General features: G+C 39.2%; 1 protein-coding gene across 1 annotated transcript; it reads right to left on the minus strand.

Moving 5' to 3' along the window:
• Positions 1–1,915: 1,915 nt before the first annotated feature.
• On the minus strand, positions 1,916–17,820 carry LOC131236702 (external alternative NAD(P)H-ubiquinone oxidoreductase B1, mitochondrial-like). The gene is made up of 10 exons (XM_058234069.1): positions 17,676–17,820; positions 11,784–12,060; positions 8,599–8,805; positions 7,816–8,066; positions 6,500–6,719; positions 6,239–6,343; positions 5,203–5,475; positions 4,540–4,661; positions 2,830–2,949; positions 1,916–2,255 (listed from the first exon to the last, which is right to left on the minus strand). The coding sequence occupies exons 1-10, from the start codon at positions 17,762–17,764 to the stop codon at positions 2,168–2,170; spliced, it is 1,752 nt and encodes a 583-aa protein (XP_058090052.1). The 5' UTR covers positions 17,765–17,820; the 3' UTR covers positions 1,916–2,167.
• Positions 17,821–19,216: the final 1,396 nt, after the last annotated feature.

Consider the following 19,216-nt stretch of genomic DNA (forward strand, 5'->3'; position numbering starts at 1 on the left):
CCTTTGGGCCCACTTTGATGTATGTATTCTACAACCACGCCGTCCATACGTTTTCCCATATCATTTTAGGGTATGATTACAAAAATGAAGCATATCCAAATCTCAAGTGGACCATATGGGAAGCAACGGTGAATGAATGCCCCATCATTAAAAACTTGTTAGGGCCCACCGTAATGTTTCCGTAGTGTTTATTTGCCATCCAAATATTAGCTTGATCCAAAACTATTATGTCTCACAAAAAGTTTTTAATTGTTATTCACCACTGCTTCCTATGGTATGGTCCACCTGAGAGTTTTTTCATTTTTGCACTATACCCTAAAATGATATGGCCGAACGGATGGATGGCATGGATATAGAATACATAGATTAAAGTGGGACACTTGATGAGACCTGGGCTGCACATTTTTTTTTGTTGGCTTGTTAGTACACCCCACTGTCAGTTCACATTTCACTGTTAGCCACCCCCAGTAGGTATCAATACCAAGACCTCAGCGTTGAAACTAGGTATCTCTCACTCAGTCTACCACTTGAGCTATGGATGTACATAATCCGCTATCACCGAAATTAAATAAAAAAATAAAAGTGCCTAGCTTTCCCTAGTCCTACCAGGTTCTCTATATCAAATTCATTTCTCCCACTGCTATTGTCTCTAATATTAGGCATTGCGATTATATATATATTGCTAACATATGATTTGAAAATAGAACATAATTTTCTCCAAAAAAATGTGGTTGATAAACCTTATTTTCATGAAAGTGTGGGAATTAGTGTTCAATCAGATTATTAGATAGGCTGCGCTTGAATCGAAATATTTTGAATGGTGTACATTATTTTTTATGGATTAACTTATTTCATAATTAAATCTGTTATATTTTTAATAATGTCTGTGTGTATATGTTGAATAGATTGGATGTGAGATATATGCAAGTGGGCCCCACAACTTCTGATTTTCCACTTTGTTGTATAGAAAAAGGAAAGAGGGCAGTAGGTAATGTCACCGGCAGGGAATATCGGTTACTTTGAGGCACGATTTATTGTAAGAGGGCACTATCGATTACTTGAGGCACTATTTGGTAAAATCCAATACCTCAAGGAATTTTGCATTAAAAATTCCTATTTTTATTATTAAAAAATATGGTAGTCTGCAGGATCATCCAATATAGTATACCCTCACCTTAACACACTCCAATTCGGGAAAAAGGCTTGCTCCAATACATCCCCAAGTGTACGTCGGGACTTTATAGCCATTGGATTTGGACCTTCTCTAGTGACAAACCGTTTATCTGATAAGTTGTCCCTTGAATGGAGGATGCCCAAAAGAACTCTCAGATTGAATATTAATAGTACAAAATTTATGGTGATCGTTCAATGTTCAAAACAAAAGAGCCAGATTATCGAAGGGTTGAATTAATCCCACTGAGAGCTTTTTATTTGTTATCTTTCCACCATGCAAAGTAAGACTCGTCATATACATGGTTTGCATCATTGCAAGATGACCCATATTCAAAGGCTAAAATCCTGACATGATATGATGGGGTGTTAAAAATAAAAACATTTACATTTGAAGATAAGCCTCTAATCGTTTGACTCTTTCCCCTTGTACACAGACGTTCTCCTTGACATTTGAAAAATCAAAGGGTTAAATATTTCAATCTGAGAGCTTTTATTTATTTCTTTTTCCCTCGCCGGTCATTAGAGAAGACAGATCCAATAGCTATACTGTTGCTATCGTATTGCAATACAACAGGACCTATTCTAGCAAACATGATGTTCTTTTAAGATTTGCTGTCTATGGATGGGTTCGGCTCGTCAGGTGAGCAGTACCAAAGGATAAATTCTTGGACTATAGGCTACAGAGATAGACCACCTCCATATGTTTCTAAGCTGCAGAATCTGAAACACAGCACACCTGATATGCATGAACATCAATCTACCAAATTATCTGGCCTTGGGGGCCACACAAATGAATCATTGATTGGCTGAGTGGAAAATTGATAATAACTAGATTATCTTGACAGTGAATTGGGACCACTGTGACAAAGAAGCTGCATTGATAAAATACAACTGTCATTTTCCAGAACGGAATTGAGGAGAAACGAAGAGAGAAGAAAACAGAAAGATGCTAGGAATGGTTGCTGGGGCATGTGTTCTGGAACCTATCATTGCCTCATATGCGGCTTGAATCCCTTCCAAATACGAATCTCCTTGTCCAGTCTGATACCACCAATGCTCTTGTGCGCCAACTAACTTGTTTGCTGATTTGGAAAAACAGTAAGCAAAATTAGGATCAATGACACAAATGCACATACCTGTACAATTATGAGACATTAAACAGTGCTCAGCAGATCAGTATTTCAAAATGGTGGGGCCCACCCTTGAGTGATGAAATCATTCTTTTGGTGAGGGAGCCATGAAATCATTCTTTTTTCCATGTGGAGGGTTGGCTATATCATATACTAAAAAACCAAAAAATCAGATGGATGGGATTTTCTGAAGGGGAGGGGTGCTTCTTGCAGCATAGCCCATCAATTGCAGCCCAGCAGAAGGATGGGATGGATCACTGAAAGTGGGCCCCACACGTATGGAATGCTCCCCAAAACAACATTAGCAATACTGAGCAATCACTGTGTTTTCATCATACATGTACAGGTGCTTGACATCATGAACAAGCATCATGAGCATGCACATGAGCACGGGGAGCAGAAAATATCATATGCTTTATACATATTGAGCAATCATGGAAACAGAATGCAGAGCACATGTACATTTCCAAGCATACTGTGTGCTTTCCACAAAGACGCACGTGTATATATGAGAAACGGACAATACCTTGCATAAACAGAATACCAAAGCCATTGGGCGCTGTGACCTATAGAAACCCATTCTCCGGGGAGTTCTGCAGCTGCTTGCTCTCCTCCCAATGGAGCAAATTGCCCAAAATGCTTGTACCTGAGACCAAAAGTCATTAGGAACTCACACGAGTGTGTGAAGTTATTTAGCTTATCAAAATGCAAAAAATGAGTACATCACAATCATCATCTTAGCTTTATCCCAACTAATTGGGGTCAGCTACATGATTCCTATTTTTCCATTCCACTGTCATGGATCATATCCTCAATTAAAGCATAGGTCCAATATTTCATATTCATGATAGAAGTTGTGGCAAAAGTTCCATGCCAGCTACCAACTTGATGCAACTTTATCCAGGATTGGGACTGGCAATGAGAGCACAAAACTCCCATAGGCATTAGTGATCAATGCATCTGGGGCTGTCAACAGGCTAGGCCCAAGATTGGCTTTGGTCAGGATTTTTAACTGTTCAGGCCAATTTTTTATTTTGCATGGCTTGAGCCCGGCCCATTGACAGTCCTAAATGGATCCATTTTCAAATTTAAACCCTGTTTATTGTTAGTTGGGTCCCAATATCTGTTAAGTAGACGACCCATTTGTGCCTCTACTTCCTATTAGGAAACCAACTACATGTTTTCTTTAGGTAGGTTTTTACATTTTCTTCAATGCCTCAATTTCCTTAATTGAAAGGATTTATGAGTAGGCTCTCGATCAAGTTTAGGTCTGCTTTATTTTCAAGCGGTCCAAATCCAACCCTTTTTAAAGCCAGGTCGAAATGGAGAGGTTCCAAATCCAACCAATTTGATCATTAGGGCGTTATTTTGGACTTAAGACTTTGACTCCAGGGGCCAATTTCACATTACTCATCTGGCATTTTCCTTGCTAGCCAAATTTATTTAAAAAGGCTAGTTAACCCAAAAAAAAAAAAGATTTTGCCTAATATCTCCATAGTTCCACAGGTATCATTTGTCCCCGCAGGGTTTCCTTTCATCATCATTGCTAAGGCTACCTTTACTTTCCTTACATGAATATTATGATAATAAACATGCCCTGCTAACTTCCCAAGGTCGAAGGCCCCTCGTAGTTCTATCCAGATGTCCACATCTTCATTGAACAGCCTCTAAAATTAATGTCCATTTCTCCTTCATCTCATTGTGTTTCACCAAGACGATCTTGCTCTCCACCATTGATGCATCCAATGCGATTTATGCCTCTACTTTTCCTTCAGTTTTTCTAGTTTTGTAGGTATCTCTCTCCCTCTCTAATGTGGTTCATTTGCACATGTATTGGTTGAACTAAAGATAGATAAAGGGAATAGACCTGACAACAGGCGGACCTGGAGTTGGTTCAGGCCCAGATTTTGAACTGGTCAGGCCAGGTCTACCCCCACGGGCTCAATGTAATAGACTATTACATTACATAGGTTGACTGCAATCAAGTATATTACATAGTTTGATTGCAATCAAGAAACTGATTACAATCAACAAGTTTTAAGAAGGGACCATATCAACAAATGAAATAATAGCCATGCAAAACAAACTAAACTATGCATTAATTTCCATTAACATCTTTTAATAGGTTAAACTAAGACTTAGGTCTTTGGAATTTGATTCACAATTCAGTTAAAGAAAACACTAATAAGAAAAAAAGGCACTATCAATAGAAAACTTATGGAGTTTTGATTTGTACCGAAACGGCTGAAATTGATGGCGCCCTGATTCTCTGATTCTGAGAGGTCCTTCAGGATTATTTTCACACTTCTTCATGTCATTAAAGCACTTAGCAAGGTATGCCCCTTGTTGAGCAGCAACCTGGAATTTCATGATTGTCAAGAGTGTATTTTGTAGATTCATATTCGGCGATTCTCTTTTGTCTATCAACAATGATTAAAGCAAGAAAAAGAAAATACCACAGGATGATTCTTCAGAAGATGCCATTTATGAATAACCATCCACATTTATCAGATGCAACAGAAAATGTGAAGGCTACTCACAGGGAGATGTGCCAACACGAAAAATATGTGAGAAAATCAAACCCCGCCATGTAAGCTCAGGCCAAAAAATCAAGCCAATTCACTAATAGGGTGGACCCAACTCGTAATTTCAAGGTGAACCCTTGTCAACGTTTTCCAACAGGTCATCTTCTCCATACAGGAATGCCAACTAGTTTAGGGAGGTGCTGAGGTCAACATGCTTGGTGGGTCTCTCTGACGAATGGCCCCCATGTAGCAATGCATGTGCCATGCTGGCAAGTGGGATCCCGAAGCAACATTTATAAAAAAAATAATAAAAAAAAAATAAAATCTACTTCACTATACCCATAACTTCAGTAAGAAGTAGATCAGAAAATCACCTGAGCAGTTGCGGGAAGATTCTTCATCTGTGAATCCACACGCGACAGAGCTGACTTGAACCCTTCAATATCTAGCTCGATAGATTCTTTTCTCTCATTCCCTTTGGAATCATTCAATAGATCTACAACATTGCGGATATCCTTACTTTTCAAATAAAACTCCAGTTGAGGGTACCTCATACGAATATCTTTGAAAACATCTTGGAATTCTTTAACAGTTAGAGTGCCAGATTTGTCTTTGTCCGCAGCTTTAAATATCATTAAAATATCTTCCTAAAAGCATGTCGACATGAGATAAAACACATTAACAGATTACATTAATATTTGATTATATACTAGATTAGTAAGAAATGTGAGAAATGAATTATTTCAGCAAGCATACTTTGGTATGGTAGTTTCACATCCACCTAATCTACAGAATTGCCCTTCACCATCAAATGCAATCATGGAGAGTAACTCTCTCTTTTTTTAATGCATAATTAATTCAACATCTATGATAAACCTCCCACAAAAGAGTCAAAGAACTAAAATTACCACGATTACTTTGGTACAGGTGGGGAGGTGACAAATAAGCCACTCAAAGGCCTAACATCTTAGGAGAGGCAAGTTGGACTGAGGGATTACATGGTCATGATAGATCAGCACACTAAAAATGTCCTAATGTACCTAATGTCCTAAAACATCACTTCATAAATCTAGCTTTGCATTTATGCTCTCTCTCATCTTCTTTTTTTTTTTGAAAGACTGTCCTCTCTCATCTTTTCAATCAAAAAGGAAAAACTGTACAAAAGTACTAGTTTTCCTTAAAGGCCCTTCAATGCTTTTCATGGCTGGTTCCTCATTCGCTTTCTGGTGTTTTAATGAAATAGTCAAAAAAAAAAAAAAAAAAGAAGCTTCACAGAGGCCTATATCAGATGATGGAAGAAGAAGAAAGCATAGAACAAGCTTCACAGAAGAAAATTACATATAATCCAGCCTCACAAAATACAACTACTCCATGAAATGTACAAGTCAAACAGCAAAAAGCTACACATACCATGATTTTGCGTTGATGTATTGTCGCACAATCACCAAGTGCATATATACCATCACATCCTTTGACTCGCAGCCATTCATCAGTTGCTAAAGCACGCCTTTCATTCTGAATACGTGAGTCAATGCAAACTATAACTTAAAACAAATATCACAGTCTATGAAAACCATCTAATTTATAACTGACCGATAAAATAACAGTAGAAAAGGTGCAAGCACATAGTACAGGGTAGTCAGACAGGATCATAGGTTTGGAGAAATGAACCTGACCAATTTGCTGCATAAAATCCCTTACAACAGGGTGGGTCCCGATACCGGTAGACCAAACAACCATTGCGTATGGTATAGAAGAAATTTGTCCATTGCCCTTTTCCTTGGTGGTAATGGCCTTATCAGACACACTGATAACCCGCTGTCCTGTTTTCACTTCAATACCATTTCTTTGGAACTTCCCTTTAGCAAACGATCTGATTCTTTTATCATACCTGCAAAAACAACACTTCTAAAGGAATGAGGACATTTGGAAGGTAAAGAAATAAATCAGAAAGTTCTCATAGACAAGTAGAATCTAAAAAGAAAAACATAGCCAGCATAAAAGATGCCAACGGACTCATCTATATGTTAAAAAGACAGAGTTAGCATGAGAAAACTAGAGATAAATTTCAGCTCAAGATTTTCCAACAATAAAATCATGTCAAATAGCCATTCTGGAAGTTAATATTCTCCAGTGAGGTGGTCTAGGGCCCACTAGAATCAAGATTTTTAAATGATGCTTTAAAAAGCTTCCTGTCCAGGCAACACCTCAAAAAATTTTATTGGTAAAATAACATTATAATTAAGAAATGTAGAAATGATTACGATTACTTGGATAAGAAACAGTTAGGCACCATAGCTATCTCTTACTTGGATAAGAAACAGTTAGGCACCATAGCTATCTCTTGCTTGGATCAGAAACAGTTAGGCACCATAGCTATCTCTTACTTGGATAAGAAACCGTTAGGCACCATAGCTATCTCGCAGCTCATGATGAGGATATCAAACAAATCCAAAACAATGTATCCAAATAAAAATTTAAATAGTGTAGGTTGGAAGACAAATGCTAACATCACATACAACACATCACCAACGCCAGCCAAACAAAAATATTCAAGAGAGCTTTGAAGGCTGAAGAGACTGAAGGTTTCATGTGAACAAGTGCTCCGTGCTAGCAATAATGAGGAATGCTGGTTGCACACAACATTTTGCATGCATTATTTCACAAGAGTTCATATGGAGAGAAGTGGCAGAAGCGTACAAGATCCAGAATCCTCATCTGGTGGCCTGTGCCATATACAGGACATCCCTGAAAATCAGGTTGGTTGGATGATCCAGAGTGCCTGATTTGAGGAAAGGAAACAACAGCCACCCATTTTTGCACCCTGCTTTTAACAAGCAGTTAGGATCATCTACTAGGCCTGATTTTTTGGACCAAGGCCACATGTGCCCATGGAACTCATGTGAAAAGAAATACTTGCAATTAGCCTTCATGCAATAATACTCTGTAGAGAAGAAAATAAAAGGAAATGAGAATATCGTAATTACATGTTCAAAATATTATCCCCTGACTGGATAACTGTTATTTTTACTAAATCATGAACTGTAGGATATATCTCGACTACGTCCTCACTCATAAAATCATGCAACTCCGCAGCAAATTCCACTCCAGTTGGACCTCCGCCAACGATTACAAAATGGAGAGCTGCCTTCCTCTCATCGTCACTGAGGTTTGGAAGGCTGGCTTTTTCAAAGCAATCGATAACACTCCTACGGATCTCCTGAGCATCCTCTATTTCCTGCATGAAAATGCAAATTTTCAGGAAGAAATAATGAACTTCATGCACTGTACAAGCATGCAAGATGCAACTTATTGCAAGAGGACAGATCCAATTACTAAATGGTACCAATCCTACAACTGATAAGAATCGTTATTATGTGTCAATCAATGCACACCAATGAGCATTGGTCAAATGTAGTAGGGATTGGTTGTTTCTAACCGTTTGATCTATAGAATTCTTTCCTGGATCATTGCTCCAATTTTTTCTTGACCATCCATAGGTGGGTTATGGAATGGATAGCTATGAACATGCAATCAGCACAATTTCTGGTCTGTCTCATCCAAGGGGCAGTGCAGTAATTGGACAGACTGGATCTATCACCAAAGTGCACTAATCATAGGGTTGACACCATTTACTAAACGACACATGCCCAAGACACTAACAGCATCAACTGAAATTTTTTTGAAATATCAATGGCAGTCCTCTAAACAAGAGAGAAGGTGGTACTTGAGCAGTATATCATCTAAAATGGTGGCGAATGGAAGTTTACCTTCAGAAAATGACAGTTCTCCATCACACCGGGAGTGTCGAATGTATTTGACGGAGCTCCTATTGCTATCACCAAGTAGTCATAGTCTACAAGTAATTCTTCTTTCCCTTCCACCATCTTGCTATCATTCGAATGACAATGAATCCTTTTGTTTGCAGCATCAATCTTGACACATTCGGCTTGCCAAAACTGAATTTCTCCATTTTTCTGCCAAGATCAGAAAGACAAGTAGTATGTTGTTTCAGTAACTAGACAATTAATTTGCTTCTCTTAGATGAAGTGGTCATCATCATCATCATCCAAGCCTTATCCTAACTCATTGATTGTAATCAACCTATGTAAGAGACTATTAGATAACACTTGATTGTAATCAACCTATGTAATAGTCTATTACACTGCACCTGTAGCTGTGGGAGTTTTATGTTCTCATTGTTGGTCCCCAGCCTGGATAAAGGAGGAGGTTGCTTCAGGTTGGCAGCCAACATCAAAATTATGCCATAACTTGCAACATGAATCTGATGAAGGGTTGATTCTCAAAAACTCAGGAAGTAGGAGGGCCTATTAAGCATCTAATATGGAAGTTAGATAATTTAAACTAGGGTTTTGCTAATGTCGCCACCTTCATGGGGACGGTAATGTCCCTAGAGGTTTTGAATGACACATGGGACACCTGACCATCAATCAGAACAGCTCATTCCTGGTGCCATTGGGAGCAAGCCATGGTGCAAGAATCATGACGATCAGATGATACTAACCCTTTGAATGGTACCAATTTGTTCCAACCATCCATTGTTACAAGCCACACATCTCATAGTTATAATCATCAAACCGAAGTGAGACTTTGCAATCATAAGCAATAAAAGTGGGATCTATCAAATAGATGTTTCAAGATGATGCTTGGACCTATTTTGTTTCTCCACTCAATCTTGCTGCCCATTTTCCATGCAATTGATCGGATATTTAGGATCATCCGATTGGCATGATTTTCGCACCATGGCTTGCTCCTAGTTGTAAGAAATAATGAAGGGTTCAAATTGGCAATACGTCATCCCATGCAACATTTAAAAGCTTTGGGGACGTGCCAATGTCCCCATGAAGGTTGGGACTTTAGCAGGATCATTTAAACTATGTATTTACATTAAAGGGGAATGCTAATGTCCCCACCTTCATGTGGATGTTAGCAATTTTCCAAAGGCTTGATGTGGGATGTGTTGGAGTTATGCCTTGGAAAACCAATGTGAGCCCAATCTGGTCATGTGGATGTGACAGGGATGATCTCAATGTAAATCATAATGAAAGGAATGGTGATCCTGTAAGGGGGACTGACTTGGATTAGGATGGAAAGTCTCCACCATCGGGGGCCGACTTGGTTTCCTTGTGCATTCACCCTCCCCACATAGGAGTGTGGGTGTGCCATGGATACAGGATCTTGTTGGATCTTTGGATGCTTACATTGGTGGATCAAGATCAAGTCATTAGTCTAGGGGCCCATCTTCCTGGACCATGATCAGACTTAACGATGCATGGGAAGTTGATTAATCCTTAGTCTTGAGGATGTGTAAGTGTCTAAAGGGTTTTTTTTTTCTTCTTCTTGTTGTTGTCTTCTTTCTTTCTCTTTAATATAAATTATTTAACTTAAAAATAAATAATAAATAAAAAATAAAAAGACGTGTAAGAGTCAAGATCTTGGTTGTATGGCTTTGACATGCATTAAAAGGCTACTGCATGGCCAACAAAATTGGGTGTGGTTGAGTGCATCCATCAAGATCCGTTGATTCTTGCATGTGCTAATAAAGGATCCATTGGCTTTCTAGGAATGTGCTTTATTGCAATATCTAATAGATCAGGGATTCCTCAAGTGCACTGGGCTTGGTACTTAAAAGGGTTTTAAAAAGCTCTATAAAGGTTTTCAACCGTTGACGTTTTGTTTTAACCACATTTTATGATAATCTGATGGTTCACTATTTGATCAACATGGGATACACGTCTTTGGTAGATGGCCATGACAGTGCAAGGATTAGATCATCAGCCTACTGCATATGCATGAATAAGGCAGGCTACAGGTTCCCATTCGTGTGTAGGGGATATAGGAAACTCTTCCTCCTTGCATCCGTCACATGTACACATGAAGTTCACCTGGCATGGATGCGTGGCATCACCTCATTACCTCATTCCTACCTCTCTCTCTCTCTCTCTCTCTCTCTCTCTCTCTCTCTCTCTCTCATCTGGGATAGATCAGAGAGAGACCTCCTGCGTCAGAGGAGCAACATTGGCAACAATTCGAGAAAATCTATATATTGCATGCACTTCGTGCAGGGAAAATCCTAACCATTCATCAAGGGTTTTTTACTTCAGAAAATCTGAGATTATCAAAGACGGGAAATCCTAGGATTAAATTAAAATTAGATTTTGAAAAAAAAAAAAAAAAAAAATGTTCAAATTCCGTTGCATTTTCACAAAAATCCAACAGGATTGAGACATTGCTAACGTAGCAGTTCCTATATTTAATAACATAGAAATTAAATCATGTCTGTAAAACTTAAAATATCAATATTAGGAAATGACATAAACAATAGATGGTAAGAATTGATTAAACTAAAGGAGATCTGAGTGGAATCCTTGCTGTTTTTGGTGGTAGGAGGAGCATGAGGATTGAAAGAGAAGCAGGAATAAAAGCTGCATTGAGAGAAATGAGGCATGCCAGCATCTCTCTCCACTAAGACTAGGTCGGGGAGATGCAATTGCAAACATAGCGTTGCAGAAGTTAAAAATGGATAGCATATCCTTGCCAGGACAAATGGTAAGTGTGTTTGTACACACCACTGCACACAATTTCTGGACAGACACATGGCAGACATGCAAGATCTCCACCACTTATTCAGCAGGACCACCATACATTGGCCATGGCCCAAACATAGGCTGCTTAGACAATCTTGCATGCTCAATCTAAGGGGAAGAAAAAACTACTACTGGATATTTTTGAACCCTGTTCCAATGGAGCAGCTAGGATCATGGGATTGGCCTAATTTTTGGCCAATGCTCATACACAATCTGGGGCCTACCAGATGAGGTATCCAGATATTGCACACCTTTATCATGTGTGTCCCCATTGGAAGTGTGAAATTAGCATTCCTTCACTACATGATATTAAAGAATGTCTTATTGACTAACCTAGTAGTCATTACCTTTTTGATAATGTTACGGACAGGCTCAACAATGCTACGTGCTTCCACTTTACCACATGTAACACTCGGCAAAAGAGGTGTAAATGCAAAATAATTACGGGGCGACACCACCTGAACATCATACAATGAACAGTCCACATTTTTCAAGAAGCTTGTGCCAGCCCATCCAGTTCCAAGCACTACCACCCTCTTCTTCTTGGCTTCTACTTGAGATGAATCACCACTACTTGAACCACTGTCTGGTTTTGACTCAGAATATGCCACAAGACCTCCAGTACTGCAACCAAAAAAAAAGAACAAAAAAAAAGAGAAAGTATTGGGTGGCTGTTAAGAACCTAACCAATGCGCCAAAAGCCCCAAGACTGGTGGAATGTGTAAAGTTAGGCTCTTAAACCGTTGGGACCATAACATTCCACTACGCTCCGCAGCCGACGTCCACAGCAGCCCACTCTGTGGCAGCACTCGGTCTGGCCTCTATTCCAGGTAGCCCTTTTCCAAGGCATGGCGGCTGCACTCTGGTTATCCAGGTACTCCTTTCCATGCCATGGTGGCTTTCACGCTGGTCCAGGTTGCCCTTTCCACAGGTCGCCCCTTCTGTGACTCGAACACAGGACATGGTGTTGGCTCTGATACCAATTGTTAAGAACCTAACCAATGCACCAAAAGCCCCAGGACTGATGGAACGTGTAAAGTTAGGCTCTTGAACCCTTGGGACCATAACAGTGGCAAATAGAACTTAGAAAGAAGGATGGATATGACAGATTGCTAAAGAAAATACATCTAATACATGAGAAGAATCAAATTCAAATGAATGTTCAGTCTCTTTATGTCAAACCAACATTGATTTATTTCTTCTCTCAGTGAAATAGTGAATAACTAGACAGTGTGGAAGTAATACAGCAAATAGCTTATGGAAACATTTAGATCGCATACTTCTGAAAATCCAGATTTCCAAAGAACCTCAGTGGGCCCTGTAGGGAGCTCAAACAAAATCAAGTAGTTATTTTTTACAAGCTTCCCCGAAAAACGACAAGCTAATGATTGCGTGATGGCCGTGGGCCCGACAAGATCCTGTTTGTTTGAAATCTAAATTACCGAATGTTTTTTGCCCAAATGTAGCATAAATATGTTAGTTACCAATGCAGTAGAAGAATTTCTTTCACAATCACACATTCATTTCTTTGTTGACTCACCTGATTTTCATGTTGTGTATCTAATTACAGTTCTAAAATGACACCTACCTAATGCAAATCGTTGTTCTGGTTGTTCCTTCACAGCCAGGTTTTCCAACATCTAAGGAGATTAATGACATTCGAAAGTCATTTTTAATTAAATTTAAACAACCATTTGGTCATGCTGCTAGGAAGAGTAAAAGAGAAAGACACACGACTTGGATGTGGTTCTCTCAAGAAAATGACCATGGGTATCTGTTTGCAGTCATTATCAGCTATTATGAGGAGAGAAAGCAATCACTCCATTACCTAAGATTAGAGGTTCAGATCTGCTTCTTGGTTATAGAAATTGGAAGAGACCTCACTATCAAGGTTTTAAAAATAGTGCGCATATGTTTCGGTCCAAAACGAAATTAGCCACCACACTGATATGGGACCGAGTGATACCATTTCGGTCCCCAGGTGAGTCGCACTCAAAAACCATCACTAAAATCCATGGTACCATCCAATTCCAATTCCTCGGCCCATCTACAGATCAGGCAACAAGGGAAAATAAAAAAATTCGGGGCAATCCTAAAAGTCAAATCTGTAGCCAGTGTTTTAAATGGCGAATAGCGTGGAGCATAGCATTCAACCCTCTGGAGTGTGTAGCGTAAGCTACATGTACTTCTAGACATTTAATTAAAAATAATAGAAAAATATGATAAATAGTAAGAATAAATATAAAATTGTAAAATTATTATTATTTTTTTAAAGACATGGAAGAATTATTAAACATATAAAAGCTATGCAACTGTTGTGTGTAATTGAGGTATGTGGATTGCTTGCAACCCCTGCGGTCAGAAGCTAGGTTTGGCCCACCATGATGTTTATGAAAAATCCATTCTGTCCATCTGTTTTGCCAGCTCATGTTAAGACATGAGACAAAAAATGAGGCAGATCCAAAATTCAAGTTAGCCACACGACAGAAAACAGTATAGATTGAACACCCATCATTGAAACATTCATGGGGTCACTGAAGTTTTGTATCCGGCTAATGTTTTGTGTTTTCAGTTCATCCCAGTGGGAATGACCTTATGAACGGTTTGGAGGGTGCATAAACATGGAATTGGAAAAAGTGAAGGTTTCAGTGGTAGGCATTTCCCTCTCCACTTTTTCCTGTCGTGTAGCCCACTTGAGTTTTGAATCCACCTCATTTTTCGGCACAGGGCCTAAGATGAGCTGGAAAAACGGATGGACAGAGTGGATTTCTCACAAACATCACGGTGGGCCCCACCTAGCTTCCAACCGTAGGAACTTCCTTGAGGGGATCGCAGGCAATCCGCATCCATAATTGTGTATGCCATCCAACCTATGAGGTTCCCCCATGATGATGGGATGCCATACAAATCAGCCCTATCCAGTCAACAGGTGGGCCACACCATAGAAAACAAAGAATTACCAACCAAGAACCTCCAAATTCACGTTAAGGCCCGCATGACGGTTGTATCAACCGTCTTTAACCGGTTGGATGCGATACGCATACCACACCGGACCCCACAAAAATTTATCCTCCAACGTTGCAGAGATTCAAAAACGAAGAGAAAATACTAAAAGAATAAAAATAAAAAATCTAAATCTTCATTAAAAAAAAAAAATCAAACAGAAAGCATTGAAGAGGGGGTTAAGGACAAGGACACACCTCTCTTGAGGTTTAAAAGAGATTCAATCATACAAAGAAAGAAAAAATAGAGTTCCACAGCAGCCTCATGGATGTGAAGAAGGGGAAAACTCGACATCTCCTCTGTTTTGGTTCTAACCCCTAAAATTCGAATCAATGGCTACAATTTCGTCTTGAAATGTTCAGTGGATTGAGAGAATCGAACGGCTTAATGTTTAGTGGATTGAGAGAACACTCATCGCGCGTTTGAATATTCAGAGTTTCGACGCTATTAGGATTCGAATGGAAGCAGATTGCGTCCTGCCCCCGCCTGACACAAATCGGTCCAGGCAGGGGCTCGTGGGACCCACCATGATGTACGTGTTTTATCCACGCCATTCATCTTTTCTTTTTTTTCCAGATAATTTTATCGTTTTAGCTCAAAACTGAGGCAGATATAAGGCTCAAGTGCACCGTACCACAGGAAGCAGCGGTGATAATGAAGTTCACCGTTCAAACCTTTTTAGGGCCCACCGTGGTGTTTATTTGCCATCCAACCTGTTCATTGGGTCAAATAAACATAATGTATGAAGGGAAAACACAAATTTCAGCTTGAGCGAAAATTTCTGTGACCCTAAAAAGTTGTCATGGTTAGTAATTCAATCCCACTGTATGGTCTACTCGTGTCTTGCATCTGCCTCATTTTTTTGTATAATACCCTCGAATGATTTGAGAAAATTGATGAACGACCTAAGATAAAATCAATATATTAATATGGGCCCCACAGAGCTCACCTAGACCGATTCCATCCATGCGGGGGTACGGCACAATCCGCTTCCGATTCCAATGATGCGGAATGCTTGTGGCGCGTCCTGGCCAAAGCTCTGTGGGCCCACTGTGATGTATGTATTTTAGGTAGGGTTGTATGTGTATGTATTTTAGGTAGGGTTGTATGTGAGCAAGCTAGCTCAAAAAGGCTCGCTTGGCTTGGCTCGATGTAGCTCAACTTGGCTTGGCTTGAACAATGACTCAAGGTGAGCCAAGCATTATTTGAAACGAGCCGAGCCCGATCATAGTAATTTTAACTCGACTCGACTTGAACTCGGCTCGAAACTTGACTCAAGTTATATATATATATATATAAAACTTAAATTCTATCTTATTTGTTCATCCCTTTCTTATATATTATTTTCCTTCTTTACTCAATTCACCATGCCTAAACCATATCCACAATCTCTCTGTCTCTCATCACCAATAACAAGGTACATCTATGGTTTTATATAATATTATAATTTTATATATATATATATATATATATATATATATATATATATATATATATATATATATATATATATATATATATATATATATATATATATAGATTATTAATTGAATATTTGATTTGGAAGTTGGGTCGGGTGCGGGTTGAGTCGGTTGGGTTGAGTGGCTAGGTTGGGTTGAGTGGCTGAATTAAATCAGGTGTGGGTTGAGTCGGGTGTATGTTGAGTGCTAGGTTGGGTCGGGTTGGGAGTAGGCTTGACTTAATTAGAGGTAAGCTCGCATTGACTAAATCCACTAGCTCGCTTCGAGCTCGGCTCGAAAGGTTTGACAAACAAGCCAAGCTTGAATGGTAGCTCGAAGGTAAGCTTGAGCTCAAGGAGAGCACGGACGAGTCAAGCCAAGCTTAGCCCACCTCAACTCGACTCGGCTCAATGTACAACCCTACTTTTAGTCATGTCATGCATCTGTTTTGCGAGCTCAATTCAAGGCAGTTCCAAAGCTTAAGTAGACTACAACACACAAGATAACAAGGATTGAATGGCCACCGTTGAAAACTTTCGGAGCCCACTACAATGTTTTATTTGCCATCAAACCTGTTCACAAAGGTAACATAGACCTAAATGAAGAGAAAACACAAATATAAGCTTAATCCAAAATTTCCATGCCCCTTGAAGTTTTCAACAATGAGCATTAATCTTCATTGTTTTCTATAGTGTGGCCCATTTAATCTTTATATCTAAATAATTAAAAAAATTTAAAAATTTAAACAAAAAAAAAAAACCAAGGGATGAAATCGTTATGGTGCCCCATTGCGAGATTTCACTACATTGAGTAACGGAACCCATGACCTCATGTTGAAACTTTTCTGAGTCAACGACCATACATGAGCAAGTACCTCATATTAAAACTCCATCCAAGTATAAACTGTTTATGTGGAATTTTATTTGGTTTTTAACTGATAATCTATCCATGTGTAAATAAATTATGCGTTGAACTAATTTATAAATTATTTATAATATATAAAGTACATATTTACATCACATGACCTTGGGGTGATAAATCCCATCAAAATCGTGGATATCAATACATGTCCGGTGGAAGGAACGGCCATAAGATAGTTGGATGTCCACAATTGGAAATATAAAGGCCATTTGGATGCAAGAAAAGATGTGGGTGGCCGTGGTTGGCCGTCGTTTGTATAAGTACACACTTATTCATGGAAAACAAAAATGAGAAAAGCCTATCCTAAAAGGTTGAAATAATCAAAGAAAGCATCTCTTTGAAAAGGTTGAATAATTAAACAATAAGAAAAGTTTTTATACGATCATTGCATGTGAAAACATAATCTTCAGTGCACGTGTCACATGTGTCAAACATATGCTATATGTACATACGGCTTTTTATGTATCGAACACAACAATTTATACTTGCATCCAAACGGCCCAATGGGATAATCTGGTGAGAGTGATTGTTGGGACTGTCCAACACACAGCAGGGGCCCACAAATCTCTATGCCCCATAGAAACTTACACGTACAGTACGTGCTATGGCAGAGTATCGTTTATTTGGTGAGAGTTAATTAGCCGTTAAAAACGAATTCCAATGAGAGAATAAAAATAAAAATTTAAAGCAAGCAGAGAACAGGAAACAGTTTCCCAATTACAAATGAAAAGCATTCAATTTCAGAAATACCAACAAATTCTAAGAAATGGAACCTATTCAAAATTCAAATGAATTGAAGAAGTGAAAACCAAGATAGATTTTTATATAACTAGAACAGAAAATAAGTAAATAAACCTGATAGTGCCTAGAAGGATTAGCTTGGAAAATGATGGAGAGCGTTGGAAAGCACGTGTAGATCGATCGAAGAAGGAAAATACATGCATTTTCAGAGTAGAGAGAGAGAGAGAGAGAGAGAGAGAGAGAGAGAGAGAGAGAGAGAGAGCAGTGGCTGGAGATATTCAGCTTTTCATGCTTTGCATTTGCATGGAAATTTATATAGAAAACAGTTAGGAGAATTATAGTTTGCTGACGAATAGGATTTTCTAATTTGTGGGCCCATGGTTTGTGATCAGAACCGTTGATGTGATGGTTCTGACCAATGGTTGGAGATGCCTTGGGAAATATCTATACTAGATTATAACACTTCTATGTTTGGCGTTTTCTTCGTTGCATGTTTACTTTTGATATCTTCTTTTCATCTCAACCGTCTTTTTTATGGGCCCTGATGTCAAAGGCTAGACTGAAATATGGGTCTACTTGTACAAGCTGAAGAAACAGACATAGACCATTGTACCATGAGAGGAATGATCACATAAGGCTGGTTGAGCTGTGTGGGGTCCATCCATGTTGGGTATGTCGAATCCAAACCGTGCATCGAGTGTGCCTCCTCATTCTCACCATACGTGCTAGGAATCATTCCGATCAGAGATTCAGGTGGACCACAGAGAACAATGCTAAAACATATGTTCACTTGTTGTGGCCCACTTAAGTTTTGGAATGGCTTGCATTTCAATGTTTCTCATCTTTCCGATGGGATCACCTGATGACTGGTTTGGATCACATATTTTAAAAAAATGGTAGACCCCATATTCCATCTAGAAGTTTCCATGGTGGGGGTCAACTTAGGTGATATCCAAATTGTTCCCTTTGGTGTGGCCCATCTGAGTTATGAATCAGGCTGGATTTTAGGTTTTATTCCTAACATTGACAGGGCGCATCTAATGGACGGGTTGGATGGCACGTGCGCGTTGTTTCCAAATGTGTTTCAAATTGTGCCCATCACGGAAATGGACACCCACTGTAGCAGTGCACACTGGTCGGTTCGGTCCGGTTCTAGGGTAAAACCGGAACTGAACCGTTCCTAACGGTTCTACCATTTTTGGAACCAGAATCAAACCGTGGGTACCCTGGAACCAAACCGAAACCGGACCATGAAAAACAGTTCGGTTCCGGATCGATTCCGCGGTCCTAGAGTGGTAAATCAGTGCAATCTTCACCTGGGGAAGAGCTCAAAAGCCCTAAGCTAGTAGGATTTGCAGGAGTAAGAAAAGTAACACCTGCATACTTCGTGAATCTTTCTTCATCACCCCTGTGACAGACAACAGATTATAGCTATTGCAGTTCATTTCATCCAAAATCCTAGATAGCAAATGTATGGGGAGAGAGCTACAAAAGATGTCAAATCCCAAATGGGGTTTTCTTCTAAAACCAGTTACAGAGTGGAAAAAGGGAGAGATTGTGATTTTCTTAAAAAAAATGTGGGGCCATACCAAATCCCAGATTTAGAGAATGAATGCTCAGATTTAAAAAATAAAAAATAAAAATATATTAAAAAT

Source organism: Magnolia sinica, chromosome 1 (assembly GCF_029962835.1).
Source record: "Magnolia sinica isolate HGM2019 chromosome 1, MsV1, whole genome shotgun sequence".
Classification (NCBI taxonomy): domain Eukaryota; kingdom Viridiplantae; phylum Streptophyta; class Magnoliopsida; order Magnoliales; family Magnoliaceae; genus Magnolia; species Magnolia sinica.

What these genes read in the sequence shown, in the direction of transcription:
- LOC131236702 (XM_058234069.1), bottom strand. Translation starts at nt 17,764, where the DNA reads ATGCATGTATTTTCCTTCTTCGATCGATCTACACGTGCTTTCCAACGC. An exon ending in TCCGTAACATTATCAAAAAG is followed by an intron (nt 8,806 to 11,783) that starts GTAATGACTACT and finishes TGATCTTGGCAG; the next exon opens with AAAAATGGAGAAATTCAGTT. An exon ending in TGGTATTCTGTTTATGCAAG is followed by an intron (nt 2,256 to 2,829) that starts GTATTGTCCGTT and finishes TTTCCAAATCAG; the next exon opens with CAAACAAGTTAGTTGGCGCA.